At 38.8% G+C, this 27,786-nt stretch overlaps 1 protein-coding gene across 1 annotated transcript; it reads right to left on the bottom strand.

Annotated features, from left to right (window-relative positions):
• tspan17 (tetraspanin 17) lies at nucleotides 1-27,369 on the bottom strand. The gene is made up of 8 exons (XM_066716595.1): nucleotides 26,899-27,369; nucleotides 13,457-13,507; nucleotides 12,365-12,511; nucleotides 10,444-10,614; nucleotides 9,166-9,291; nucleotides 8,818-8,865; nucleotides 5,541-5,657; nucleotides 1-4,871 (listed from the first exon to the last, which is right to left on the bottom strand). Exons 1-8 carry the CDS (start codon nucleotides 26,983-26,985, stop codon nucleotides 4,806-4,808), a joined length of 813 nt encoding a protein of 270 aa, XP_066572692.1. The 5' UTR covers nucleotides 26,986-27,369; the 3' UTR covers nucleotides 1-4,805.
• Between the last annotated feature and the right edge of the window lie 417 nt (nucleotides 27,370-27,786).

Below are 27,786 nucleotides of genomic sequence, written 5' to 3'. Positions count from 1 at the left end.
AAATCATTTTATTCAATATGAAAAAGAAGCATATTTATAAGACAATATACAGTGTAACAGACCATGTCCAACAATCAATGTCTTTTTATTTATTTTCATCAAAACTAGTAGTTCTAACAAATTGTTTTAGGAATCAAACTTGTAAACAATTCAACATTGTTAACGTTTACTACTTGGAAAATAAAAATGACAGTGATTTTTTTTTTTCTTTCACGTTTGTTTCTCCTTGAATGACTAATGGATAAGGACCTTGTAATACTGCATCACAGATCATTCAAAGTAGTGAGTGGGGGAGCAGTAACCTCAGCACCCTCAAGAGACCAGGTTTAAAAACACAAATGTAAGACTGAAGTGTAACAGTGTATTATGTTTAATTGTACTGGATTAGTAATATTACATCACAAAACATAGGAGCCCAACTGCGGTAATTTCACTGGGGCCTCATGCAGCTCATGATTTGAACAAAATAGGAACCCTGCCCCCTTTAAAAAAGTAAAGGGAGGATGGTTTTATACAGTAACTAGTGTATACCCTAATGATAACTGAGCTTCACATGTACTGAGCCTGTGCACAGACAATAGCTTTTGTTTGTCAGGTTAAAACAATAAAATGAAAATACAGAAAACAAACAGTTCAATCCTATTCAGTGAGGTTGAAAGCACACTAACAAACAAACAATGACAGGGTGGACACCAAAAACGAAACAAACAAAAAAGAATATATACTATGAGAAAATAACATGTACTGTCCTTTACTTAAAAATATAAATATGCTCTTACATTTTGGAGTACTAAAATATGTGGTTGGTTGCGATTCACGAATGGTACACAAATACAAAGACCCAGATATTAGTATTGTAATCTGGGGAGCATGGAATATGCCAGCCAGCATCATGATAGCGATTAGAAATAATGGAACGCCACTGTGGATTGATTTTTTGTGGAAAGTGTAAAAGCTAGATATCCCACCTCTCCCCCTTCAAGTTACTGGACAAGAGAAGGACAGATCTACAAAGGGACGTGAAATCGATCAGATCAACATGGAATCCAAACAATCAAAACGAATAAAAGAATGCTAAATTAGAATTCTGAAGGTAGATGCTGCCAACAATGTCTTCATTGATGGCTATATTTTCGGTCCATCTCTATTCTTTATAACTGCTCTGGCATATAAATATTTAAAGAATATCTTCCAAGTGGTTGAACAATCAGAATTCCCTTCATGACCTAATGGCTGTAAGTCACTGGAATAATTCTGCTGTTGCCATGTGCTGTGCTGAATCAGAGCGCAAAGTCAAGTGAATAGAGACTGCAACATAACAGATATTTGGAGAAAATAAAATATGCACTAGACTGACAGGATTCTGCAGTCATAACAGATTCTCTTCATCACCCAGCACAGAAATGTAAATTGGTAAGTCTGATGTTCTGCGGTACACAAAGAAACAGGAGGTAATAAAAATCCTGTCTTTTTTTTTTTTTTTTTAAGACTTTGTTTTCTGTCTTGAGGTAGAGTCACGGGTTCATACAAGTGCAGACATTTTGACAGCTTGCGAACACAATGATTTATTTTCTTGGTCTATTGTTTGTGATTACTCAGTTTAGAATAGGTCCCAATTTATCGCCAAAGACACACTGCCAGATGCGGATTTAAGTATCACGGAGAACAAAAGGCTAAATCATATACATGTTGACCTACAATTACAACATTTGCATTGATGTAGTACTCCCTGCAACATGTACTAAAATAAGACAATGTACAATTAAACGTGAGAAACTTTATTAAAAAAGTTAAATAAAAATGGCAAAAAGTCTAAAAGACAAAACGTGTCTTATTCAGTGATACTACACTGAAGACACCGGAATCAAGACCAAAACAACAAGTGCCGATATCTTACAATGCTTTAACAACGGTTTCAAACGACGGGAATCGCTCCAACTCATCTGCTTACAATTATTGCTTCTTCATAGACAGCCGCAATAAGCCAGAGACCTTCCCTTTTTACCTTAAAGACATCTGTAGAGAATTTAATTAATTATGGCAATCTATTTTGAGATATCGGGCCCATCAGTGGGCTTTATTAGTTTGTTCCAAGCCGAAATTCACTTACCAGGCAGTCCAACTAAACAACAAGCACAATCTAAATTAAAAAAGATAGCTCTTGTTTGAAATAAAATAAAATGTAAAGGATGCGGAGGGCATTAAGGTACTTTTATATAATCAAGGTGCTGACCTGTATGTGCGAGACAATTCGACAGGAATGGAGTACAATGTAAGGAAAGCGAGATTGTACTAAATCGCACACACACACACTATGAGAAAAACAGATTATGGCCAGTATTTCTGTACCAAGAATGGTACAAGTTCAACATGGAGATGCAGAGAAACTGCCAGGGAAGCTCCTCAGTCGTAGAGAAATGCAAGGACAGGATGTCATGGGTCTGAATGGGAAGACGCATGACAATTGCATATTTAAAAAAATGCTATTCATTTAAATTCTGGGCCGCACTATATTTCTATCCAGCACTTGTTTCAACTGTGTCAGCAAAAATGGGTAGAAATTAAACAGTCTGGAAGTTTGATAAATATAATAATAATAATATGTGACTAAAGAACGTTAGGCAGTTCGCACACAGGTAGAAGTGCTGTAGCTTTTGTGTTGAAATTCACCGAATGTAGACTATTTTGCACACAGACATCTACATACATGTCTGTGAGAGGCAGTTGAGCTGAGTTTTCATCAGACCCTACACTTAAGACTCTAACATGCATGATATTTCTCCAGACTATTGCAAGCACTCATTAACATGCCAACATGTAGTCTTCTCCATTTCCCCCAAAATATATATCACCACTGAAGGAGCAGTTAGTGACTTCTGTCAGAAAGGATGGAATGCAAAGGCTTAGAAAATGATCTTAAAGAGACGGCATTTGAAAAAAATAATATCTTCCACTGGAAGCCACAATATATTTATCTTTAAATAAAAATGTCTATATAGTTTCCTGTGTTATGATGCCACTTGTGATTTAAGACAGTTTGTTGGCACTACAGGAGGCAAAGTGTTGGCACTCGCATATCAGTGGCAAAGAACCACTGACCTCATTTCTGAGATATTGAACTTAGATTATATATAATGCCTTAGTAAGACACGTAAGCTGAAGGTGAAGAACAGAACAAGGAGAAAATAGCATGTTAGACTGCAGGTACATAGAAGCTTTTTACTGTCATTTCTGACAGGAATGTACTTGCGTGTAAATAAAAAAAAAACATCATTGCCCAATTCAACACATTACAAACAAAGGATAGCAGTGTTCTTTTCAAGCAGAATGTACTAAAAAAGAAAAGAAAAAGATGGAGTGGCCATTGCCAAAATACAATCAACCCTGTCTTTTGGAGTTAGAATGGCTGAGCAATTTCGAGCATGTTCGTTTTTCTTTTCCTAGGGCTTAACATTACTATAAAGGGTTGGCTTGTTTCACCAGGGTGTTTAGTCCCTGTCGAGGAAACTGCAGCCCTTGACATTTCCAGGTAATGGGAGGCACTGGCACAGCTTCAACACTGTGAGAGAAAGTCTCTCGTCTACAAATTACAAATATATCTCAGTATTGGTCACAACTGTTTTTACAGACAAGTGTGAAGCAACAGATCTACCGTGTAATAGTAGAATGCAGTGATCATCCCAAAGGTGCATTATATTGACTATACCCGCAACGCACTCATGGTTGAGTGATTACAATCACCACAATCTACTCCTCTGTCTTTCTACCAGATTTTAGAGAAACAGCAAAAGGAAAGTGAGGAAAAAAGTTAAGACAAGGTTAATAGAACATACATATTGTTGAGAACATAAATGTTGGCTTCTGAAATTTCCCCAAAATAAAATAATGCTAACTAATGCCTAGTAATAATGAACTTAAACGTCCTGCCTATAAGGCCAGAAGTACTAAGTATTACACAGATAAACGCCTTCCTTTTAGTGGCTTAAAAAAACATACAAAAATAAACAGACAGCATTGAAAACAACTAGATTATCATAATAAAAGGATAAAAGAGAAACAGATGGTTCCAGGTTTAAAATGGTTAATAGGATTCTGAACACTGGTTTTATATTTACTCGGCCACTCTTACGACGCACAAGGTTTCAACCCATCAGCTGGTCAGTTTGAATCTAAGATCCCCAGAGAGTTTGTTGACAGATCGCATCCTCCGTCGTTCTCACTCCTCCGACGTTACGTCCACCAAACGATGGATATTGAACTCAATAGGGACCCGCAGCCAGAATCAAAACTGAAATCCGAGCTAACTGATTTCTGTCAGCCTATCAATTCAGGATGGAAGGGCTTGAGTGGTGAAGACCAAAAAATTAAAGAGGGGGAGGCGAGCAACGCAAACTCAAAACTGAACAAAAGGTTCTGCTTGGAATGGCAGACACTATTAATCTGATCCGCTGTTGTCGTTACTCTTATTATTTTATTTTTTTATCATTATCATTATTATAACAATAATAATAAAGAATGGCAGTCTCCAAACTGGTATTTTTTCTCCCTGTGCTCTAGGGTAAATATTTTAACCTTCTCTCAGGAGTGTGTGCTCTGTGATCGCTCACTTATGATCTTCTGCAAAATCACTCAAAAGGGGAAAAAAAAAAACAGATCAATCCACAGGAATCCACGTTTCAAGACCCCTAACCCCCCCACGCTGCTGCAAACACTGCTCCATGCATTAGTCCAGTTTACAGCTGCTTGGCAGGGGAGGCCGGGAGTTGGACTGTTTCTTGCCACTGTCATGTCTTCAGGGCCTGGCGTCACCAGTTTGCCTTTACTGCTTTAATGTCGCTCACCAGGTTTTGTGCCAGGCAGATTCCGAAGATCTAAAAAGGCATGAGGGCAAGATTGTAAATAATATTCAATACAAAAATATGATTCTATTAATAAGTATAAGGGCAAACAGTATTAAATACACATTTAAAAGAAAACAAATGAGAGAGAGAGAACCTAAAAAGCAGTTTTCATAAATTATATTAAAATTAGTTTTAAGTCAATGGCATCAGCACGTATAACTGGTGGACTAAAACAACTAACAAGACAGCTGAAGTAAAAAACAACAATCTTTTAAAGAGTGTAAATGTCTAATTCAATTCTACTAAACTGATCTTATTTTGTAAATAGTATGGGGAAAAATGATGAAGATGTGGGTTACTTCAACCTTAAAACTTGAAGACAGACAGTTTAAGAACAAGAAATACTATGTTAGAAAGTTTTCTTACAGTTACACTGAATACAAATAAAATTATTTTTTAATTTAAATTATGAATACAAAAAAAAAAAAAAAGACAAATGTGCATATATGAAATACCACCACCAGAGGGCGGTCTTAAAAGAGGCACAATGCCTTTGACAAGAGGGTTGTCTGAAAAGAGTCACACACTGAAAATCACTGAAGCACACTTGATTTTGATACAGGGAATTCTGCTTCTCTTGGGCATTTTAATCCAAGGACAATTCCATACAAAACCAAGCCAAACCAAACCTCTCCTCACCTGTAGTAGTGCAATTCCAACAAAGATGCCAGCTACAACTATTAAATTGTCTTGGAGCCACTTTTCAAATTGTCCCACACAGCCCTTGGTATAAATGTATTTCTGCTGTTCCATATCCTGTAAGAAAAAAAATTAAAAAAAGATAAGAACACAAAATGAATGTGTAGTGCTACTTTTGTTTGACGCAGCAACGGGGATAGTCTTGTGGTCGACTCCGCCATGTAGTACACGTTACGCACACACACGCATGAATACACAGCCTTTTGTCTGTTTTTTAATTATTATTATCTGTAACATATACTGTTTATTAATTCTTTTAGGTGTGGTTATATTAGAAGCCCTTTTGCGTTTCCAACCTCACCCTGCACATTTTATCCAGTTTTTTTTTTATTATTTGGCTTACTTTGTCACTTTGTTTTTGCGTGCGAAACAACTAAATCAATAAATAAATAAAAGTTGGTCCCAATGCCGCAGTAAGCACTGTTGTGTGAAATCAACTCTATTGTGGCAACGAAGAGAAACTGATACAAAATACTTGTAGGGAGATACACCTGGTCAAGCAATCTGAAATATCTAAGGTCTTTCTTTAAATGAGCTGAAACATCCTGGGGGGAAAAGAGAAAAAAGGCACACAAATATCAACATGTGAGTGGCTAGACTGATTCTTTTGTGACCGTTACAAAGAAACCTAGCCAACCATGCGCTACAGCAGCTAATTCTTGTTGGAACGAGATATTTCACGAGGACGCATCCGAAGTTATTGACGAACATTAAAAAGGCTGAAAAAAACAGCATGCAATTTACAGGAAGCTGGAAGGACTATGCTGCTGGGAGGGGGAGGGAGATTAAGTAGCAAAAAACAGAACCCCCCCAGAGACGCTTCTTTGTTTGCGCAGACACAGACAGAAGGAGTCTTTTGTTTCTTCCAGTAACAAACAAAAAGGGTTTGGCTATTCAAATCCCGGCCGCTCTGTGGTCTGCGAGGGAAAGTGGCTCGGTAGCACATTACGAGAACCACCCTAGTTCCAGAACGCAAATATGACTCTGGGGCTGAAAGGTGGTTTTGTATTTTGTTTAAGAATGACCCCTCCCTGTACTCTGAAAAGGCCTATTATTCTTGAGCCCAACACACTTTACTCAAGAATGGTGGAATATTCAAAGACGGCCTAAAATTCACACGTTAATATATGAACATGTTTAATAACTTGCTGTGCTATGTTTAAACACATGAGATCATGCATTTCACATATGGAGAAAGGGTTTGGATTTCAGGACATCGGGTTTTTAAAAGTAAAAACTAGAATAAACAACATTTTCATGTACTCCTTATGTAGATAGGATATTTGCTCACTTGTAACAGTTCCCATCGTTGCATGTGAAGAGGGCAAAATAAAAAATGTGCATAGATGATGCTTTCTTCAGCTGGTTTGCTCGTCAGCTTAGATTAAATATTTACTCATATCCCAGATCTGAGAGACTGTGCCTGCAAGGGGTTAAAAGATGACATCGCCTGCTCCAGGCTAAGTCACAAATACCTTGGCAAACACAGACACACAAACAAGTGCAAAACAATGGCTGATCACGCCTACCTACACTCCTGTCTATCTGCTGTGACTTGTAACCAGACCTACGCAAAATCACAGAGGAATTATACCACGATGAAATCCCAAAGGACAAGCTCAGACTTTCACAGCCGACTAAAAAGGGAACTTAATTAACGATTCTAAACGAAACAACCATATAATTAAGCTAAAAACAAAATGCAATCATTTCCCAATTTGTTTTGAACCCACTGGGGATGTTCTGGAAACTCGTACTCTATGTAACCATCTCTGATAATCAAAAACCCTCCAGAAATATATTCATTAAATAAATCTGTGTCTTTGTTTGATTACACATGTCGTGCACTTTTTAGTATAATTCATAAGGAGTTATAAATGTGCGTTGATCATGCCAAACAAGGCACAGAGTAACTGGGCTGGTACCAGTCACTTGAAGAGGGTCCATTATTATTATTATTTTATTTGTTAGCAGATGCCCGTATCCAGGACGACAGGAGTTTACACAGGAATTATTTTAAAGCATTACAAAAGTGCAGTAGCAAAATCAATACAACATACAATAAGCATACAAGTACGATGAGCTAACCAGGGCAGACATAATACAGATAAGTCGTACACATGTGCTAAAGGGAGGGGTCAGGAGAGGAGACGTTGCTGTTTTGCACGTTTATTGTTTTACTGCAAGAGTGCTCAGACTCATGTATTACAGGTGCGGCCCTGATCTCAGTGGGAAGGTTGGTCCACCACTTAGGGGCAAGGGTGGAAAAGAAACGCTATATGATGTACATCACCATGCATTGGCATGTGACTCCATTCGCCCTGTTGATAAAGAGCAGTGTGAAGGCCAAGAGAGAACACCCACACAACACCAAACACCACTGATTCGAATATAAGGCTTTAGCATGTTCTGCTGATGGTTTTAAAAACAGGAACGGTAAAATATTACTACCCCAATCAAAGATCCACTAAACCGCAGCCCATACCTTAGCTCGCACATAAATGATTATGCAGTGTTTTACTGACAGTAAATTGAAAAACCCTGTTCTGCACAGCCTCTTCCTGGTGATGGACTGGAAGTTTGCCAGCACAACCCATTTCTGAGAGGGGCCTCATCTGTCATTTTCAGTTTGCATAATGTTCATAAATTGCATATACAGGCCTGCACATACATAATCTATGTTCCAGACCACTACTGAAATGGAACCATATACCCTACACACTGTTTGCCAATGAAAATATATCTTTGGAGTCATCCTTTAAAAAAAATAAAGATTAAAACTTAGAATGAGATGACACAGCGAAGCAGCCCATTTGCTCACACATATAAATGCTGATAACAAACACATTGGACTCAAATCCAGCCTCCTCTCCTGGCCCTGACTAACTCACAATGCGTGCTCCTCTGGAAGGATCCGAACCAGCTTTCTTGAGAAAGTGCCCCTTTAATTATTTAAACTAACTGTCTCGCCTGTCAGAAATATGGATAATTTCCACAAACCCACTCTGATTAACATGGAGCCAGGCCAACACACCACTAGGAAAAACAAGAAACAAAAAAAGCTCAGCAGCTTGAGAAGACAGAAGAAAAAACTAAAAACTAAAATCTGTCAAATTACCAGTGGCTAATGGGCTTCAAAATCTTAAGCGTTCAGAGACCTACTGTATCAGCCTTACACCAAGACTATATGTTTAAGAATAAAGTAATTAGTACTTACTCCTTGAAGCCGCACATCGTAGCCACACTGTGTGTTAAGTACATCCTCCTACACGAAGAGGGAAAAGAAACAGAGCACATTTACTAGAAGTAACGTCCATCCTGGTGAGATGTTTCAACAGAGCACAAAGTTCTAGGCCAGGGTTTCAGTGGTGGTAGAAGGCTATGGTTCCTTCTGAAGTTTTTATTCTAGGGCTGCAACGAAAAGTACATTTTGCCCTTCATGAGTTTGGAAGATTACTAGAAACAAATCGACCAGTTTTTGAACAGAACAAATCAAGTAAACCAAATCTGAACAGAAGACCAGAAGGAGACGCGGTCCGCTGGAGGAGTAAAGCCATGCTCTTACCGCTGGGTCTTTGAGGCAGCAGGAGAAGGGGACCCCACAGCGCTCTCGGCTCGGGTTCAGCTCAGTGCAGTTGAAGTAAATATTCAGGTTCCAGTCGTTTGGACCATGTGCACCACAGCAAGACCACTGCAAGGACATGCGTGTTAAACAAGGAAGACAACTGGACAGTTGTGCCAAACAAAGAAGGCAGCAAAGACGCAATTGCATAAACTGATTACACTATAGCTACAGATGGTTTATCAAACCCTGGGAACGGTCTTCAGCGATCTTAAGATGTGACCTACTTTATATCCCATATTAATATTGGCCGTTTGGGGGTTAGTCTGCAAAATGAGTTACAAGAGTTGCACGATTTAATGAATACACTAGTCTACTATAGTACTGTCACTACACTATACTCCATTTTCTGCAACCTACTGTAAGAGCTCACGATAAACATCCTCAAAAACACAATGCTACCTGGATGATGCATAACAGTATAACAAGTAGTTCCTCCAACGAAAACGATCACTTCCTGCAAATTACCAGGCAGGGAATAACTTCCACTTTTGTTCGGAGTAGTATGTAGGTGTGTGTGTGTGTGTTTTGGTGATTCTCTAAATGAAAGGTATTTTTTCTACTCAGTTCAGTTCCCATATCAGTGTTTCCAAAAGAACACCACAAGGGATCTTTCTGTTCAGAATTGAACTCCTAATCAGGCCTCTTCACAAACCACAAACAAAGTCGTCCTCGGAACATGCATTTCTCCAGTTCTTGGAACATAACATCCTGTATTTATTTATTTATCAAACTGTGTGCGCACAACCTGCAGTTAAAAAATGTCATATCTGCTTCCCAAATGCACTGGACCAACCCAAGGAATTGGAGATATAAAACTTCCCCTTTTTGAAGAGTGTACAAACTGGTATTTCGATATTCAATATAACAATTAATAATAATAATAATAATAATAATATCTAAAAATCAGGTTAATCGCTGCCATGAAACTGTTCGTTCAGCTTTTTTTTTTTAGCCAGCCAAGCACATTTCTCCACAGTGGCTGGGTTAATTGCACAGTTTAGACAGATCCCAACAGTAAGACAAATAAACCCCCTCCAGACTTACTGGCTAATTTAAGATCCTCAAACAAAGGTGGATGAAAAGTGCTGGACAACAATCGAGAATTGTTCCCAAATCTGTGCTCCAATATCAAGACAAAGATTGTAAATCTATGTCTCCTTATGTAGTGGCACTGACACACTCTTTTTGTCTGTTTTATAACACATTTTGTTAACTCACATATTCTTGGGCAAAATCTATGAGGTTTTGAAGGTCAATGTCATCGCGATAAGCCTTGACATTGTTATTAATGAAGAAGTTCAGCTGGTCCTTGATCCAGTCCTTGAACACGAAAGCTAGGATCCCAGCTGTTAACTCCAGGAAGAAAATAAGACCTAAAAATACAGAGAACTGAAAGAAACACACACAAACAAAGAAACAAACAAGAGATAGAAAGCAAGGTTTAGACATCATTCTGGAAAGAGAAATCTTCAGTGAAAAAAGGAGATGTTTTTCTTATTCATTCTTTTTATACACAGTTATTTTAGAAATAATTGCATAGAAAATGAACAAAATACTCTTTATCTTGAGAATATTTCTAAAACAAATGATGCGTGAATCATTTAGAAGAAATCTATTTGCATAATGACAGCTGCATAGACACAGTTCAAAGCTACAATGTCAAAAGGCAGGTCTGAAAGCATGAATCTGTTCCAGTCTGTTCCAGACTACAGTATTAAACCTGCATAGGGTTACAAAGGTGATAGAACGATGCATTTCATATTGCATATTATTAGCTGGAAAATGAATAATTTACAGCCTTCTCACATAAAACAAATGAGGCCTCCTATAATGTTGCATTGGTTAAGGTTACTTTTTCAAGCACCAATACAAAACATATCTTGTGGTTCATAATGTGATAAATATATACATTTAAAAAACAAGTAGAATTCCAGGTATCTTAATATACAGTGGATTTATTTTAAGTACTGAGATAAGGCTGACATGAGCACAAAACAAAGCAGGGCAAAAATATGTAGACATGCATCTGTTATCCTTGTAAACACAAAATAGGCTGAATTTTGTGTTAATCTTTAAGCTAAATTGTGAGGTGTGTGTGTCCCATCTGTTAGACTTGTAATGTGTTTACTGTAAACACTTCAGGCAATAAGGCTATCTATATCATTCTGGTCATAAATCATTTTCTTGGTCTGAGACAGGCTTAGATTGCTTTGAGTCAGTATCACCGAGGAATTGTATAGCTGAAACTGAAAATCTATTAGCAGCATCTGTGGTATCAGCGCTCAGTTTGCACCTGCATCGACCAACAATGGTTTCTCACACAGACTGAGAACATTTGTACAGCAATTCATTTTGATTTAGTATTCAGACACACTCAAGACATTCGAAATGAAGAACCATACACCTGAGGCAGGATTTCTTTTTTAGATTTGTTGACATAAAAGGAGGATCTTTGTTTTTATCAAGAGGAGATACCAAGGAGAGTAAGATGCAATATAAAATAAATATACAAGTACTCTTAACTATGTCAGGAGTTAAGGACAACCAGTGATTCATCGATTTGTTTTATTTAGAAATAAAAGGATAAAAACTACCATTTACATATGTCTTTCAAGGCCATTAATACTGATTTGCATAGCCTTCTTCAGTTTAAATTCAAATGTGTATAAAATTAGGTACATAACTATACAGTTTATGATTTCAATATCAAACTGTGATTGGCTTTATGGACTCTGTATATTGAATTTAAATTTAAACTGCCCATTTTCTGTCTGGCAAATGCAAATGCGGTGACATTATACATAGTATTTCAGTTGACAAGTGAAGAGTGAAGAAGTCACTTTTACATTATAACTAAATTTAATTTTGAATGCATGAATTAAAAAGAACACACAAACAATTCTTATTTTTTTGTTTAATGACTCAAACAATATTTATTCAAATTTATCAAACTGTTCCCAAAGGCGTGTGCTGTCTACTTTACTTACTATGCCTATCGAAGAAGTTCTGGTTTGAAAAGCTGAAATGTACACACACACACATTTATATACACAAAGAAATATTAAAATACCTTACATATAACAGGCATATTCACTTTTACATTTTAAGATTTAGAAGACAAAAAAAGGTAAAATCTTACAAATTTGAGGAGGAATGTGTTTTCTCTAAGAGCGCCGATACAGCCAGCAAATCCTAGAATGAACATCACCCCTCCAACCACTATAAATAGCCACACTGGGTCAAATCCTCCCAGGTCTGTAATTGAAGAGATATTTGACAACACTCCCTACAGGCAAGAGAGAAAAAAAAGTAGAAAGTTAACATTGTTTTATTCGCACGGCTATGGAACTGTCATGAAACAGCTTGACAATGTCCTTGGATCGATATCTAGCTAGATGAGCTGCATAAAGTGTATGGCCTCCTGGCTTCCTGTGAAATATTCTACTTTTATTTGCACATCATGGTGGCTATTGAAATTTTGCATTCAACTGGATCATTCTGAAAATAAGATTTGAGAGGAAACCATCAAATACCAGTTTAAAATGCTTAATCCAACTAAAACAATTACAAACTTCCCATTCATTTTCTTAAATCTACTGAATTTCTATAACCCGAATGTGTATATTTTATAGCACAACAGCTACAAGATATAGCTACAGAAATACTGTTTGTTACGGACACAATAAGTGATGCTGTGATTATGCAAATCTCTGAACCCATTTCTAGGAATTTTCCAAAACTAGTATTAACAAGTTACTAGTGAAGGAAGCGCTGTCAATAGTTAATAGTCAAATATAATGCTGTTGATATAGTGAGTGCATTACAATGTGGCAATGCCAGTCGTTGGATTCCAACAATGCATGGCTCAGATTAGCGCTTCCTGGTTTGAAAACCAACTAATCTTAATATATACACATGAAATTATGGTTTGAGATGCTAGAGATGAGTCAGAGTTAAAACAGGGACTTGATTTGTTCAGCCACCCATGTCTTGACTCTGGGAGTAAAGGAATGCTTGGCATGAGATTTTAAACTGTGAAAACAAGAACAAGGTACACCCAGTAGAAAATGAATATGCCAAAGGCGGGTGTTGCATTAGTTTGGAGATGGAGAGAGAGAGAGGGAAAAAAGAAATACCTACTGTAAACAATATATTTTATTGCCATGGTTTCATAACAGACTAGCTAAAAACGTGAAGAATGTCAGAAATACTTTTGCGCTTGTGTACTTGCCTTTTCTGCCCATGCCCACAGTCCAATGCCCAGGAACGCAGCTCCCAGCAACTGCAGGAGAAAAAGACAGAAGAACTCAACCAAACAGGCCACTCATAAATGTATTAAAGCGCTGGAGGACAAGTTATCACGCTTTACCAACTTACAAGGCAGGGAGTGTAAAAGCAAAGTAACATTCTATCAATTACCGTGTCGTATTATAAAATACGGCTTGCGTTTTGTAACTGGAAACGCATTTGTTTTGGTGAAAGAGAAAAACCTTTGTTTTGTATTATGGGATACTGTGATTCGACAGTCCGATCTGTCATCAATCACCAATGCATCAGATGGCAGTACATTAACATGAAAATAAGCTTCTCTGGAACCGTCTTTGTATCTGTTGCTCCTTCCAGATAACTGGGGAAAATAATAGCTTATGTAATAATGCACATTCATTTGTTTTAGGAAACCGCTTCCTCTTAATAGTTCTTCAGCAGGTTGTATACAATGCCATTTAACCTTAGGAAGTTCACATCAGAATTTATATAAAAGCCACACTTGTCTTTACTGGTCTCAGGTACAGCAATGGAGTTTTAGTTTTAGACTGCACTGGAAACTAAAGGCTTCCCGATATCTACACATCATGCACGCTGTTCAAGTTTGTGCAATTTTGTTCAAGAACAAGACTTGGAGGCTTATCCTGCTTTAACAATTTTTTTTTTTATCTAAACATGTTTTGCACGTAACTAAGGTGGAGTATCCTCACTTGCAGTGAAGTACATACACAGCTGACAATACAAAAAATAACCACTACATTTTGTTTAATGTTGTTTTTTATTCCTAAGAAAGCACAACAAAAAAACTAATTTTGAAAATATTTTAGATGACCATATGCATTTATAACTATACATTCACCGATCAGCCATAACATTATGACCACCTGCCTAATATTGTGTAGGTCCCCCTTTTGCCACCAAAACAGCCCTGACCTGTCAAGGCATGGACTCCACTAGACCTCTGAAGGTGTGCTGTGGTATCTGGCACAAAGACATTAGCAGCAGATCCTTTAAGTCCTGTCAGTTGCGAGGTGAGGCCTCCATGGATCAGACTTGTTTGTCCAACACATCCCACAGATGCTCGATTGGATTGAGATCTGGGGAATTTGGAGGCCAAGTCAACACCTTGAACTCGTGATTCATCAGACCAGGCCACCTTCTTCCATTGCTCCGTGGTCCAGTTCTGATGCTCACGTGCCCATTGTAGGCGCTTTCGGCAGTAGACAGGGGTCAGCATGGGCACCCTGACTGGTCTGCGGCTACGCAGCCCCATACGCAACAAACTGCGATGCACTGTGAGTTCTGACACCTTTCTATCAGAACCAGCATTCACCTTTTCAGCAATTTGAGCTACAGTAGCTCGTCTGTTCAGACCACACGGGCCAGCCTTCGCTCCCCACGTGCATCAATGAGCCTTGGCCGCCCATGACCCTGTCGCCGGTTCACGGCTTTTCCTTCCTTGGACCACTTTTGATAGGTACTGACCACTGCAGACCGGGAACACCCCACAAGAGCTGCAGTTTTGGAGATGCTCTGACCCAGTCGTCTAGCCATCACAATGTGGCCCTTGTCAAAGTCGCTCAGATCCTTACGCTTGCCCATTTTTCCTGCTTCTAACACATCAACTTTGAGGACAAAATGTTCACTTGCTGCCTAATATATCCCACCCACTGACAGGTGCCATGATAACCAGATTATCAGTGATATTCAATTCACCTGTCAGTGGTCATAATGTTATGGCTGATCGGTGTATACAGACATATTAACTATGCTCTCTCTACAATATGCCTAATTTCACTCCAGCATGCTGTACACATCATAATTAGCAGAAAGAGATGGCAGTGCAGTGAGAAATGCTCTTGGCAGCTCCTTCTGAAGTTATTTCAACAATTTCAAAATGCCAGAAGTTAATTTACTCCTACAGCTGGATGTTTACATCATGTGAGGCTTCCACTTGGTGCACATTTAACCTCCTTTCACTGGATTCAGATTAAATGCAAAATGAGAAGGTCCTTTATCTAGAAGCAACCTCAGCCCACTCCTGTAACAAACGCCAGCTTCTGAAACAATGCTAAGGACTGTTTGGTTGGAACCAGATCACTCACACTCAAACGCGAGCCCTGCCCTCCTGTCCTGCTTCCCATTCTTGCATGCTTAAAATCTTAAAAGTCTCTCTCAGGCAGTCACCGAGATCTATTCTTGCTAGTATTTTTCACCCGAGATATCACAGCAGACGTCACATGCCAGAGGTTTTTACCCCCAGATTGCAGTTTCTCTTCTAAGCCATTCATGTGTGATCTAACGATGTGTTATCTTAGCCGACACTGTGTAAACGAATAGTTATATCCTTTATTCATGAATTGCTCAGCTAAACGGAAATTAACTTTTCATACCAGTCAGTACCTGTCCCTAGGTCTGTATGGGTAAAGACAATTACAATAAAAAAATCAAAAGGTGAAAATAAAAAACTCACATTCTGCATAAAACATGATATCATTTTCAAACGTTGAGCAAACAGACTATTTAGGATTCACTGAAGCCACACGTAACAGAGCAGGCCATGCCAAAATCTTCAATTAGAGCACACTGCAAGAATTAGAGAAAAGTGGATTTTGAAACTTCCCCATCCATTTCCATATAATAACTGCAACCACTTGGAGCCTGGGGCCAAACTCGCGTACTCTGCTAATTATCAACATGAATACAGATCAGTTTCCTGCAGAGTTTGGAGACTAAAACAACATACAAACTACACCGGCGGTTTGTTCCGTCTGGTCAAGAGGGGATGTTTTTATTATTGTACAGCTAATCTGAAACCGCTGTCAATCACCATGAACACAATCGGGACCAAATATTTCTTAGCAGGAACTAAGACAGAGATACAGTTGTCAAAGGAGTTGCCAATGACCACTGTTTTCAAACACAGTTTCACAGATCTGCCATGATGTTTGCAAACAATCATTATCCGCCTGAATTCAGACAATGTCCCATCAGAAATGCACAAGGAAACTTGGCACAGACAGTCGGTTTCTTGTTATCTCACTTCATAAAACGCGGAAGAGATTTATGCAGTAGGGCCTGCACCTTTATACAACTGCAATGAATTCAAGGCCCTGAATTCATCTCTCACAATGTCTAAATCATTAAGTTTCATCAAGACTAATGTGAGGGGAGACTAAATTATACTGCCCATGTGATTAATCTTTGGAATTTCTGAATACAGATTTCGGTCCATTTATTTCCACCCGCCTTTATTGTAAGGAGATGCTGCAGCAAAACACTTTATACTTGATGTTTAAATAAATGGATAAGTTCCTTACCTCAGCTGCTATACATTAAAGAGTTCTGCTGGGAATTCTGCAAGTATTGCTGTATGAACATCAATATTGTCATAAATTATATGGTAATGTTTGATGATAATAAAGAAACATACAGCAATATTGAATTTGAGAGTGATAGATAGGAATCATAATTTATCTGGGCAAATCAAGGAAACAATGAGCATATTTAAAGTATTCAGAAAAAAAATGTTGTTTTAAAAAAAAGAGATCCAGATAGTATGTCTTTCCTGTTAACGCAACACTTTGGGACCCTAAGGCAATATCCAGGTGTTTCCTGCTTTTTTGAGACTAGTTAGCAAACCGTTTTGATCCTTTCTTCTCTGTGCTATACTTCCTGTGGATCTTTGACCTGAGTTTCCATGATTATACCGTACTGATATATATGTACTGAACTGGCTTGAGCAGCATCAGGAAGTCAGTAACAATTTGAGATACCTCCTAAACTGATACCAAGATACCAAGATTCATTCATTCAGAGCAGATGCTTCCCCCATTACACTGCACTCAATTTTATGCTTTTAATTTCATTCATTCTGAGTCTTAATCAAAAGGTTATTCTAGGATATTGCAATGACTTACTGTACCAATTAATCTAACCTTGTTACAGTATGGATTTATTTTCAGAGACCCATTTATCAACAGGGTTGTGTGCTGTGCCCTGTTCTATACATTTACTACTGTATCAGTCTTTTTTCTTTGCCAAAGGTAAAACAAAAGTCTATTATTCGGTACAGAGAAAATCAATATATAATTTATCCGTTTTGTAATTAACATCTCCAGTCCATATGAGAACATCTGCTGTTTTTAGAACTCTATAAAACATATATACTTTAAAACAGAGAAAACAGGAAAATACAGCCTATTAAATATACTATACTAAATGCAATCTCTGCAGAGAATTGATCTGTATAGATAGGATATAGTGTATTTCACTGCTCTACTGTAGTATTGTACATTGAGAAGTGTCACTATTAATGTCAAATGTCTTACGCAGTGCAACATTTTGCTAAAGGCCTGGGAAACTTCCATCTGGATTAAAATTACATAAATAAACTCCTTCAACAGATTACTGCATATTCACGATCCATTCTAAGTTCCGCTTCCACTTTGTTGGAAAATAAGACTCCTGTCTCCAGTTTGCACACTAGTGCCGTCCTAACCTCAGTTGATTGAAACAGTCTGAGACGTTCATGTCTCATTGGGCCCAGATATTCTCAGCGGTCTCACAGGTCAATGACATTTCTCAAGGGGCAGAATCACAGAGTCTCAGTGGCAGCCCCCCCCCCACCCACTTTCTTTAGTACTGCTCTTTCAAAATCCCAGAGAGAAGAGTCATTTGTTTGGGAAATCCAGCCCGGGCCCTGCCTGAGCCCATGCATTAATCACATACGGGACGACACAAGAAGACATAATTGCGCCTCATGGTTCCCAAAGCTTTGCTCGAGCCACTGCTATGACCTTTGGACAGGCCTTCCCGGACGCTGCCTCGGTTTGAAGCCAGCGTGAAATGCAGTGGTTGCCTGGGTGATGACACCGCGTTCTTATGAAGACATTTGTGCCGCCCGCCCACTACCAACACCACTACCACCTCGGTGTGTGTGCGTGTGTGTGTGTGTGTGTGTGCGCGCGTGTGTGTGTGTGTGTGTGTTTAAAAGAATCATCCCACCTCCTACAGCTTGTTACCATAGTGACCTGTTTTCCACCCCCTCAACTCTTTGCATCATATGGCAATTAGGCTGTGATTTAAAGCCCACTGCGTGCAGCTCCTTGGTGTAATGCAAGTGTCCCCTCACTACAAGTTAAAAGGTTGACCAACAGGTCAGCAGTGTCGTGCAGCAGGAGAAGTACAGGAGCACTGGAATGCAAAAACATTTTTTTTTACAGTTAATCATCAATTAAGGACTTTTAAGGTCACTGAATTTGTCTTCATCTTGCACATTACACACTGGACTGAGCTGTTGCAACACACTACCTCTTCATAGAAATCCTTCTGCGGAAAACTCTTTGGTTACTAAACTAAAACTGACAGCTAACTAAACTAAACACCTTATTAAAACTAGATTTAGTAAGATTTATATTTGTCACTGAGTCGGGGGACAAGTAGACGAAAAAATTTCACCGGATAAGGTGGCCAAAATGATTGCCAAAAAATAAATACATTTGAGGATATATTTCTTGTTGATCTTGAATGATCATCATAAATTGATCACTGGAGCAGAGATTGCAAGTGTCACTTACTCATTTGAATCTTAATCAACAATGCACCTGGACAAGAATTATTCCAGAGTGCATTATTAAACGTTACAGACCCTTTTATCGACATTTTTGTTTTCTACAGCAATAAAGATCATCCGAAGGGCACACACGGTTCCAGATCTGCCCAGGTCAGGTAACGGGGTTAGAAAGCGACAAATCCCATATTGCTCTGGCTCAGACTAATCCAATCAGATTAAAGAGACACAGCAGTGAAAGCAGCACTCGGCCTTCCTGTCTGCCTGCGGATGTTCGGGGCATGTGGAGACAGGGCTGAGTAGCGCTCCCCTGCTGAGAGACCTGCGCTCGATCAACAGGGCTGGGCAGGCAGGGCAAAGTGAAGCAACCCACGAGCTCCCACAAGCAAACAGAACTGAAACCGATTGATTGATTGATTTCTGCCACTCATTCCTGAATCTTCACAACTCTTGCTGCAACAGAAAATGCTGTATCAACTGTGCAAATTTTGATACTTTATCAAACAGCAGAAGCGCACGGCACATTGTTAACGCACGTCCACACCACGGTATATGTTGTCGTGCAATCATGACTACTTATGAGAGAACACGAGTTGTAATTTGTGCAGCTTCTCTGTGTAATTACTTCAGGACAAATCCAATCAGGTACTGGGTGCGGCAGCTCTCCCACATTTCCAGTTATGCACACTTTACGAGGATGTGCGGTAAAAAGAGACACTCTTGCTTTGTTCTGGGAAACACCGGATCAAACACAGTCTATTGCTCATGCTTTTGCTAGGTACTGCAGCTGCTCGGCTGCTGTGAGGGGAGTCAAGGAACTTCCCATCTGTGTTAATACTGTTGAACAGGAAGTGAGCACCCAGGAACTGTCACTCAGGCAACCATTTAGCAGGGAACATATTGATTTTCAATATAACTGGACTTTTCTGATGGAAAAAACATCCTCGCCAAAGGCAGCCCTGCACTTTTCTGTGTGTGTTGCAAGATAATGTGGTTGGATGGTGCACAGAACACATAGCGAATTGTAATCCTGCCATCTCACAAATCCTATAGGCTCTGATGGGAACTAGTGTTCCCTCTTTAACCTGTGATATGAAGTCAAGAAGAGGCTGTTAAGGGAAGGAGAGACCAATAAAGATTATTATTTTTTAACTGGTCTGTTTGACTGAGATCTTTAAGAATAATTATTGTAAAACTTAATTTGATTTAAATAAACAGTATACATATTTTATTTGTTTTCCCGAGATCAAAGGAATCGAGGCCTTTTTCAGAAACTGAAAGTTCTATTCCAAATGGATGCGAGCGATTTGAATTTCAAATGTGGGGGTTTGCAAAGCAGGAGAATGCAGCTAAGCAGAAAAAACAACAACAACAAAAAAAACAACTGCCTACAAGGATAGGTAAGCACTCTCTGGAAGCAGCAATTTGCACAAGTTGAAACTTATTTAACCAGACATCAGGGGAAACCACAATACAAGGAATTACAGTAATCAATCTTTGAGGTACTGTTGCAGAGGCCTGAGCCAGCACTTCATCATCTCCTCAGTATAGCACTAGCACAGGGAATCAGTGCAACAAAGTTTCACATTTCAAGATATGTTGGTTCTGTCAGGGCTTTCTGTTGGGGCACAGAATTTGAGAGTGTTAGAAAACATGCATTAAAGAAACGGGATGAGTTAAACAGCTGCCTAGCATTCCAGCAAAAAGCAACTCCTCTGCTCAAGAACTAAACATACTGTAAGAAACACTTCAAAGCAAGTCACAAATCTGTTTAGTAGACTCTATATTGTGGGAAGATGAATGTGTACAATGGAAAGAAACTGAACATGCCGTGTTAAGAAATAGCTATATGGATTGGATCTATACGTGTGTAATGGGGCGACGTGGGAAAGCATGTGCCTCTTGTTTCATGGTTGGATGTTAAACTTCTGTTGTTAAAACCAGGGCTAAAAGACGGTAAAAGAAATATTTACATATTGCCAATTGTGAAGAACAGAAACACAGAGGGGAATTCAGCTACAATAAGCCAAACCGATTAGAAGGTGAAGGAATGCAACCTTTGGTTTTTACTCAGAAACGGAAAGTAGGTTGATTAAGCCGTAAAGAAAACAAAAAATCGTCAATGTGTAATGTGATTAAGGTCAGCCGAAAAATAGTTTGCTTAAACTCCATTTCGATGCCAGACATGTCCCTCTACCACTAAAAGATGCAATAATAATAATACGCAATCTGGCTGAATAAAATAAGAAAGGTCTGCCAAGGGCATGGAAATGGGAACTTATCAAATTTACCATTGCTGAATATCATATAACAAACCATAACAAATCAGGACAAATCCTATGTGAGTAGGCAGGAAACCTATAAATACCGCGAGTCTCCATTCCCTATAAATGTTAACCCATTGCTTTTCCTTACTAATCCAATAAACACAGAAATCTGTTCACCCCAGATGACACACTCTACAATGCTGGCTGCATAGATAATAACATTATATAATTAAGCACTGTGTTTTTTGATCATCTATACACATATATTATTTAAAAGTTACATATTGTGCATACAGGCTTCTGAGAATTATATATTCTAGGAAGAACTCAAATGGAGTGTATAACATCTAAAATGTACGTATATATACACACACGATACATTATGATTTCTATAGTTTTGTAAATTGTAGTTTTTGACAATAGTGCAGTAGTACAAAACAAATAACATGCTCTGTACTTAATAGGTAGATTTAAAGTTAGATTCGGTGTGGGCAAATGAAAAACAAAATGCAAAGTAGAGTTTGCAAGCTATGGGTTATTCTACTATAACTCAATGTTATTTGTTTCAATGCACGCCTCATGCCAGTGGATGTCTTTCAGCCGTAATGTGTTTACTGCGTGTAGTGCGTTTGCGCACGTGCTGAGTATGTGTAGCCATGTGGGCAGGTCTCAAGAGCTTAACTGTGTGAGGGCAAATAACCCTGCATAGTGAAAGCTCTTGTCTTTGGGACTAAGATCCTTAAAGTCGCCACGTCTTAGTCTCATACAGCAGAGCTCCTTAACCTTCTGATGTACTGAACAGCGCTGAGTGTACTGTTCAAACAGTGCAGGGAGGACCGCATGGCATTTCTTCAGGCATTCTCCACTATGGCAGGAAACTGAAATACCGAGAGCCCATTTTCCACACTCTCTGTGGAAGCCCAGAGTTGTTCATTTTAATATTTGCTGCATGCTTTTCTAAGCGAGAAGCCAGCATCAGACGCTTACAATTTTTAAACCAGGCTCTGCAGCTCCAGTAAGGTCTAATTGGAAGAGTTCTCCGATGACTCTGTTAAGGTTCTGATACTTATTTGAATAAAAAAAAAAAACGTGAGGCCGTGAAATGAGTGTTTGTGTTTTTTTCCATCCGCAAATTCAAATACTGGATGTAATGCGCAACTTTGAATAGGCAATGTAGTGTACATGAAGATCCTTTTTTAATGGGTTTGTACTCTCTGCTTCGGAGTGTATAAAAGCAGATTAGAGCTGCACCACTGATGGCCACAGGGGTGCTCAAAACCCGGGCCTCGAGGGAAGCAATGCATCTGTTTGTTCTTCTACCCGGAGTTAACAACTACAATGATTTAATGAATACCTAATTTAACTGCTGATGATGGCCTCCTTCCCTGGCTCTTTCAATGAGTTAGAGACCTGAGTTTGATCCTCCAGGACCATCTCTCAACTAACACAATACTGTTGAAAGTCTTTAGTGTACTGTATATTCCTAGACTAAGTATCTGAAACGTGACCTATTATACTGTGACAGAGCCCTGCTTCCCATTTTCAATTCCGCAGTACAGATTTGCCCTTTTCTAGTTCCTCTGGATAGCTCATTTAAAGCATTTTTGATTTCTTGATATTGAAAACCCAAATCGTAGGGGCAAAGGAATGTCCTGTAATATTTAATTTGCAAGTCATGTATCACAATTATTGTACTGGTATAATGAGAAAGGGTAGGCATTCCTTTGGGCTAAGCAAGAAAATAATTCATGTTTATTATGAACTTATTTGTATTTAAAAGCTAACCTATAAGGAATGTCTCATTTAGATAATCAGAACCATACAAACCTGTCCTTTTTATTTCCAAGGCCGCTTTATAATCTTTAGAAAAAGAACATTTTTATATTTTGTAATTGAAACACTTAACCTTGTATGATAAATGTTTCTGTTTGTTAGTATATTCTGCACTTCTGTAAAATATAGGCTACTACTTTGGGGTGAAACCTTTCTTATTTACTTCCCCACAAAACTAAAAGAACATTGACATTTTATCAAAGGCAAAGCTGCAATACATTTATTTTGTCAAGCCATATTGATAAAGAAATACATTGTCTCCACAGTTGATTGTATGATGCCGAACCTATTAACTAAGTGCAGAAAATACTTTCAGGGATACAGAAGATTAAGAATTTGCATTAAACTGCATTCATAAATGTATGTATTACACACAAAGCTTCTTATACGAGCCTATTGGTATTTTCAATGGGAACTGGAAGCTTTTGGCTAATGCGTTTTCCCAGTGTAAGTGTGAAGCAGGGTGCTGCTGAAAAGAAAAAAAAGATGATAAAAAAGGAAAAGAACCAAATGATGAGCACAAAAGCCCCCCCGGTGCCCACAGAGCCCAAGCCTTCACTTCCCTATCAATCCGTCACATGGTGCTTTTTTCATTGGGTGAAACCACACTGATAAGAATGTATTGAGAAGGAAAGAAATGCATTCTGATTTCCATCCATATTCTCCCTCGGTCTCTTCTGTCGGCTCGCTAAGACATTTCAATTGATTTTTCTCCAGCTAGCTCATTCTGTCCCAACCCTCAGTGGCACTTTCTACACACAACAGTTACACAGAGCTCTTCAGAGACAAAAAAAATACTCAAAGTAAACAGTGTTTCAGATGAACTCCTTGAGCCCAACGACGGATTCTTACCAATTTGGAACCGCCATTCTAAAATAAATACTACTTTCATCGCAACCAGATCTGCTGTGCAAACCATAGTCACCACTCATATATTATCAAGGAAGTATAAACGCGGTTTAAAACCCTTTTATTATACCAGAAAAGAACGAAGGAAAAAGGGCTACCAGTGTACTGAAAATCTCTAATTTATTACACGCCTACAGAGACCTTTCATTTGCCCGTACTGTACATTCTTTTTCAAAATACTGCACAATAACCTTCTGTCTCCGAAGACAAAGACATTGCTTTCTTGGATAGAAATAGGATGACCGATTGTCTCCATTGTAGGAATCAAGACAATTAGGCCCAAGTTTAAGTTTAACATGCAGATAATCTTTTATGATTGGACTTTTTAGTTTCAAAGACAACGCTGCTAACAATGTGCACCTTTAATATATAGTACATACATATATTATTATATTATATACAGCCCCATATTTCCCCAGCCCACAGCTCATTGAACAACAGGTTACAAGACAGATTTAATACATAACAACATTAATATTTAGTAAGGATGGTAAGTAATGTTTTCCTGCACAGGTTTGAATTTAGATCCTATTAAAGCAAGTAAATTACATGTAATAATAATTATAATGACTTTGATAAAGCAGGCCATTAGTAATAATACAATACAAATAAGTCACTTTATACAACCATGTATAGTACAGCTACAACTGAGGCATTCCTAGTTAGGAGATTCTCTATATTTCTCTCAGATAGAGACCTCAAAGCACACAATATAAACCTGAGGCCGCCCATCCTGGTTTTGGACCAAACCTGCATGTTTTGTAGGTAATTTGAAAGGATCAATGAATAAAGACTTCCAATCAATATTAATCTGGGCATTTAAACAAATTGATTACTTAAATTAAGAGCAGTAAAGGGATTAACTGGAATCCTGCACTTCTTTAGCTGCATCAGATTATTACAAATGTGGGCCTACATATGATTTCAAGTATCCAGTCCACTGCAGTGCTTCTCTCCAAAGTGTGGTGTTGTGTGCGGACATGGAAATAAAAGTGGAAATTAAATTAAATTAATTGGGGGTAAAACAGGGCAAGAGTGGTTGACCAGGTTTAGAAATGTGAGCAACATTAACACCGCACTATGAGCAAACAAGACAAGTATAGATACCGCATTTTATGATCAAGAAAGTCGTGTACGCAAAAATGTGGACATTGACATCCATTCTCTTGAAAGAGTTTCAGTGTTTAGGATTCACTAGTGTTCCTGACTGTGTTAAATGGTCTTCACTAGAGGTGGAAGAAGAGGAACTGTACAAGAACCAATAAAGCATTATACTGACATGGAAAGCACGCGAGCTGTGAGAAATGTTGAAAACTAGGAAAAAATCCTGCGGCGATTCGACAGCAGTACAAGAACTCAGCTGGTGTCAATCAACAGGTGCTTGTCCAACTGAGCCAACATGCTCCCTTGACCATTCATTGTGCTCAACCCCAAAAAAGCAATAAACTAGGCTTTACCTCACGAAATACGGTCAGCGTGTTATTTTAGAGTGGAGGTGAACACAGGTCAAGGTTGGCTGAGGATACCATCCTCAACCAACCAATCGAGCTGCCTACTGCTCGGACCGCTGGGTAGTCTTCAACAACTGCTGTGCACTAAGGGAAACACACACGAATAGGATGCACCTGGACAGCGAATGGTACAATGCAGCAATCCTTCTGCTCAACAACTTGTTACCTTTTTGTATTTCATATTGTTTTAATGAAATGTTAAATAAGGACGAGATGCACCAAAATTAAGCCAGGCGTTTCTATAGATAACATATAAGCACCTCCAGGGGAAACAAACCCAAAGACCTAAAAATCACCATATGATGCAGTGCTAGGAAATCCTATGAATGATGAATTTCACAACTATGACTGTGTGAATACTGTAAAGTCACACATTTCCAATTCACTTTATTTAACGAGCAGTTCATCAATTTGCCACGGAACTTCACAGATGGGCTGGATGGGACACACATACATTGTATTTATTCTTTTGTATCAGAGAAACTGTCACTTTTCACATACCTTGTGTTACATAACTAGTTTTTTTTTTTTTTTCCCATTTTTCCTATAGGCTGTGCCAGTTGATTAATTCAAGAGGACAGATGCCCTAGTCTAAAAATAACTTGCACTGACGAACATCCTCCTATACATCCACATTTATATTAATTAAAGCTAGTGTGAATCACATTTTTTTTGGGGGGGGGGAAACTGGGAAAAGGTTGCCTAAATGTATTCATATCCAACACTTCTCTACCGAATGAGTTGCCTGCCCATTGCTAATGTCTCCAGTTGGCCAGGGATCACTAGCAGTTCTCTACAAAGTTCACTGTTAAGGTTACAGCACACTAACACAGGTGGTATAGAAACACTGGTTATTTTGCTAGATTGAAAAGAAATGATTTGTTTCATGCATTAAGCTGTACATTACATGTCCCCCGGCATGGAGGAATCAGCACCCCAAATCTGAGTCTGAAAATGGCTTTTCATTGTAGCATGTTATTAAAGACATTGCTTATTAAGCCAGCCACCGCTCGTTGTTTGGCTGCTTTATATCCAGACAATATACAATCCCAGCATCAAAAACACCAGGACATGTTAAGGCACATTTCTTTCTTTCTTTTTTTTTTTTTTTTCAAAACAATGAACACACATATCTCTTCAATATTATTATGAATACATATCAACTTCCTTCATTGTAATGTCTTGCCAAATTTCCCACCACAGGGAAACCCCCCCCCCCCCTTCTACGTCGATGTCATAAACGTACAACCCTTCATGTAAAGTTAACCCCAAACTGCAATCAATGCACATACTTCACAGGAATACAAGTACTTACCCAAAAGATAATGTTGAATCCAAACAAGAAATATTTCACGCAGCAGCTAACTTCTGCTACTTTAAAATGGTGATGTTTCCTAGTCATCCTTCTCCTCGTATTATCAGATACTACACGGCAGGCCAAGTGTGTGTACAGTAAGTCTAGGACAATCAACCAAAACGAACATGGGACTATGGAAGACCATCAATCAACAGCACAGCTCTACACAATAGCCCACCCGCGGCTGTAGCAATACGGGGGCATCATAATACTAATAACGCACCGATCCGATTCATCTGCAGGGTCAGATTAATACATGCTATAGAAAACAAAACCGATCAGGAAAGCCGGGCGAGGTGAGCCGATAATCCCCGAGGTATGACCCAGGTTGCATTGGGTTGTTTGGTTGGGTCTCAGGCTCGTCTGGAAGTAACCTCCATGGCTGCAACAATGTACCTCTGACTTGTTCTAAAGACAACAAGCTTACACTCCAGGGCTGTCAGAGATGGAGCAAGACAGGGAGCCAGACAAATCCTGGTGCTAATCCAAGATATTTTTCAGTAGGGACCTCTAGTGGAACCCCAGAATATGGCGTTCTTTTTGAACCACTCTATAAAAGCAATCATATTCGAAGTCCCTATATAGATCCATACTTCCGTTTAATTTGAAGGCAAACGCATGACCCTTCCTGTTGTTGGTGTTTTTATAGAGGTAGGAAACGTTATATGTAGATGTCAAGTAAGTGTGACTAGATTTCTACAATCATTTGAGGATTTTAAATGTGCTAGTCCCACTAGTTTAGCAAACAGGCTTTTCAATAGTGTGCAACAGAAATGCACCCTAACGAAGATGGTCTTCATCTATTCCTAAATGTTAGAATATTTGAATGTATTATTAATTACTATA

Source organism: Amia ocellicauda, chromosome 11 (assembly GCF_036373705.1).
Source record: "Amia ocellicauda isolate fAmiCal2 chromosome 11, fAmiCal2.hap1, whole genome shotgun sequence".
Taxonomy (NCBI): Eukaryota; Metazoa; Chordata; class Actinopteri; order Amiiformes; family Amiidae; genus Amia; species Amia ocellicauda.
The sequence above is the reverse complement of the archived record's forward strand: the minus strand, read 5'-3'. Positions and strand labels throughout refer to the sequence as shown.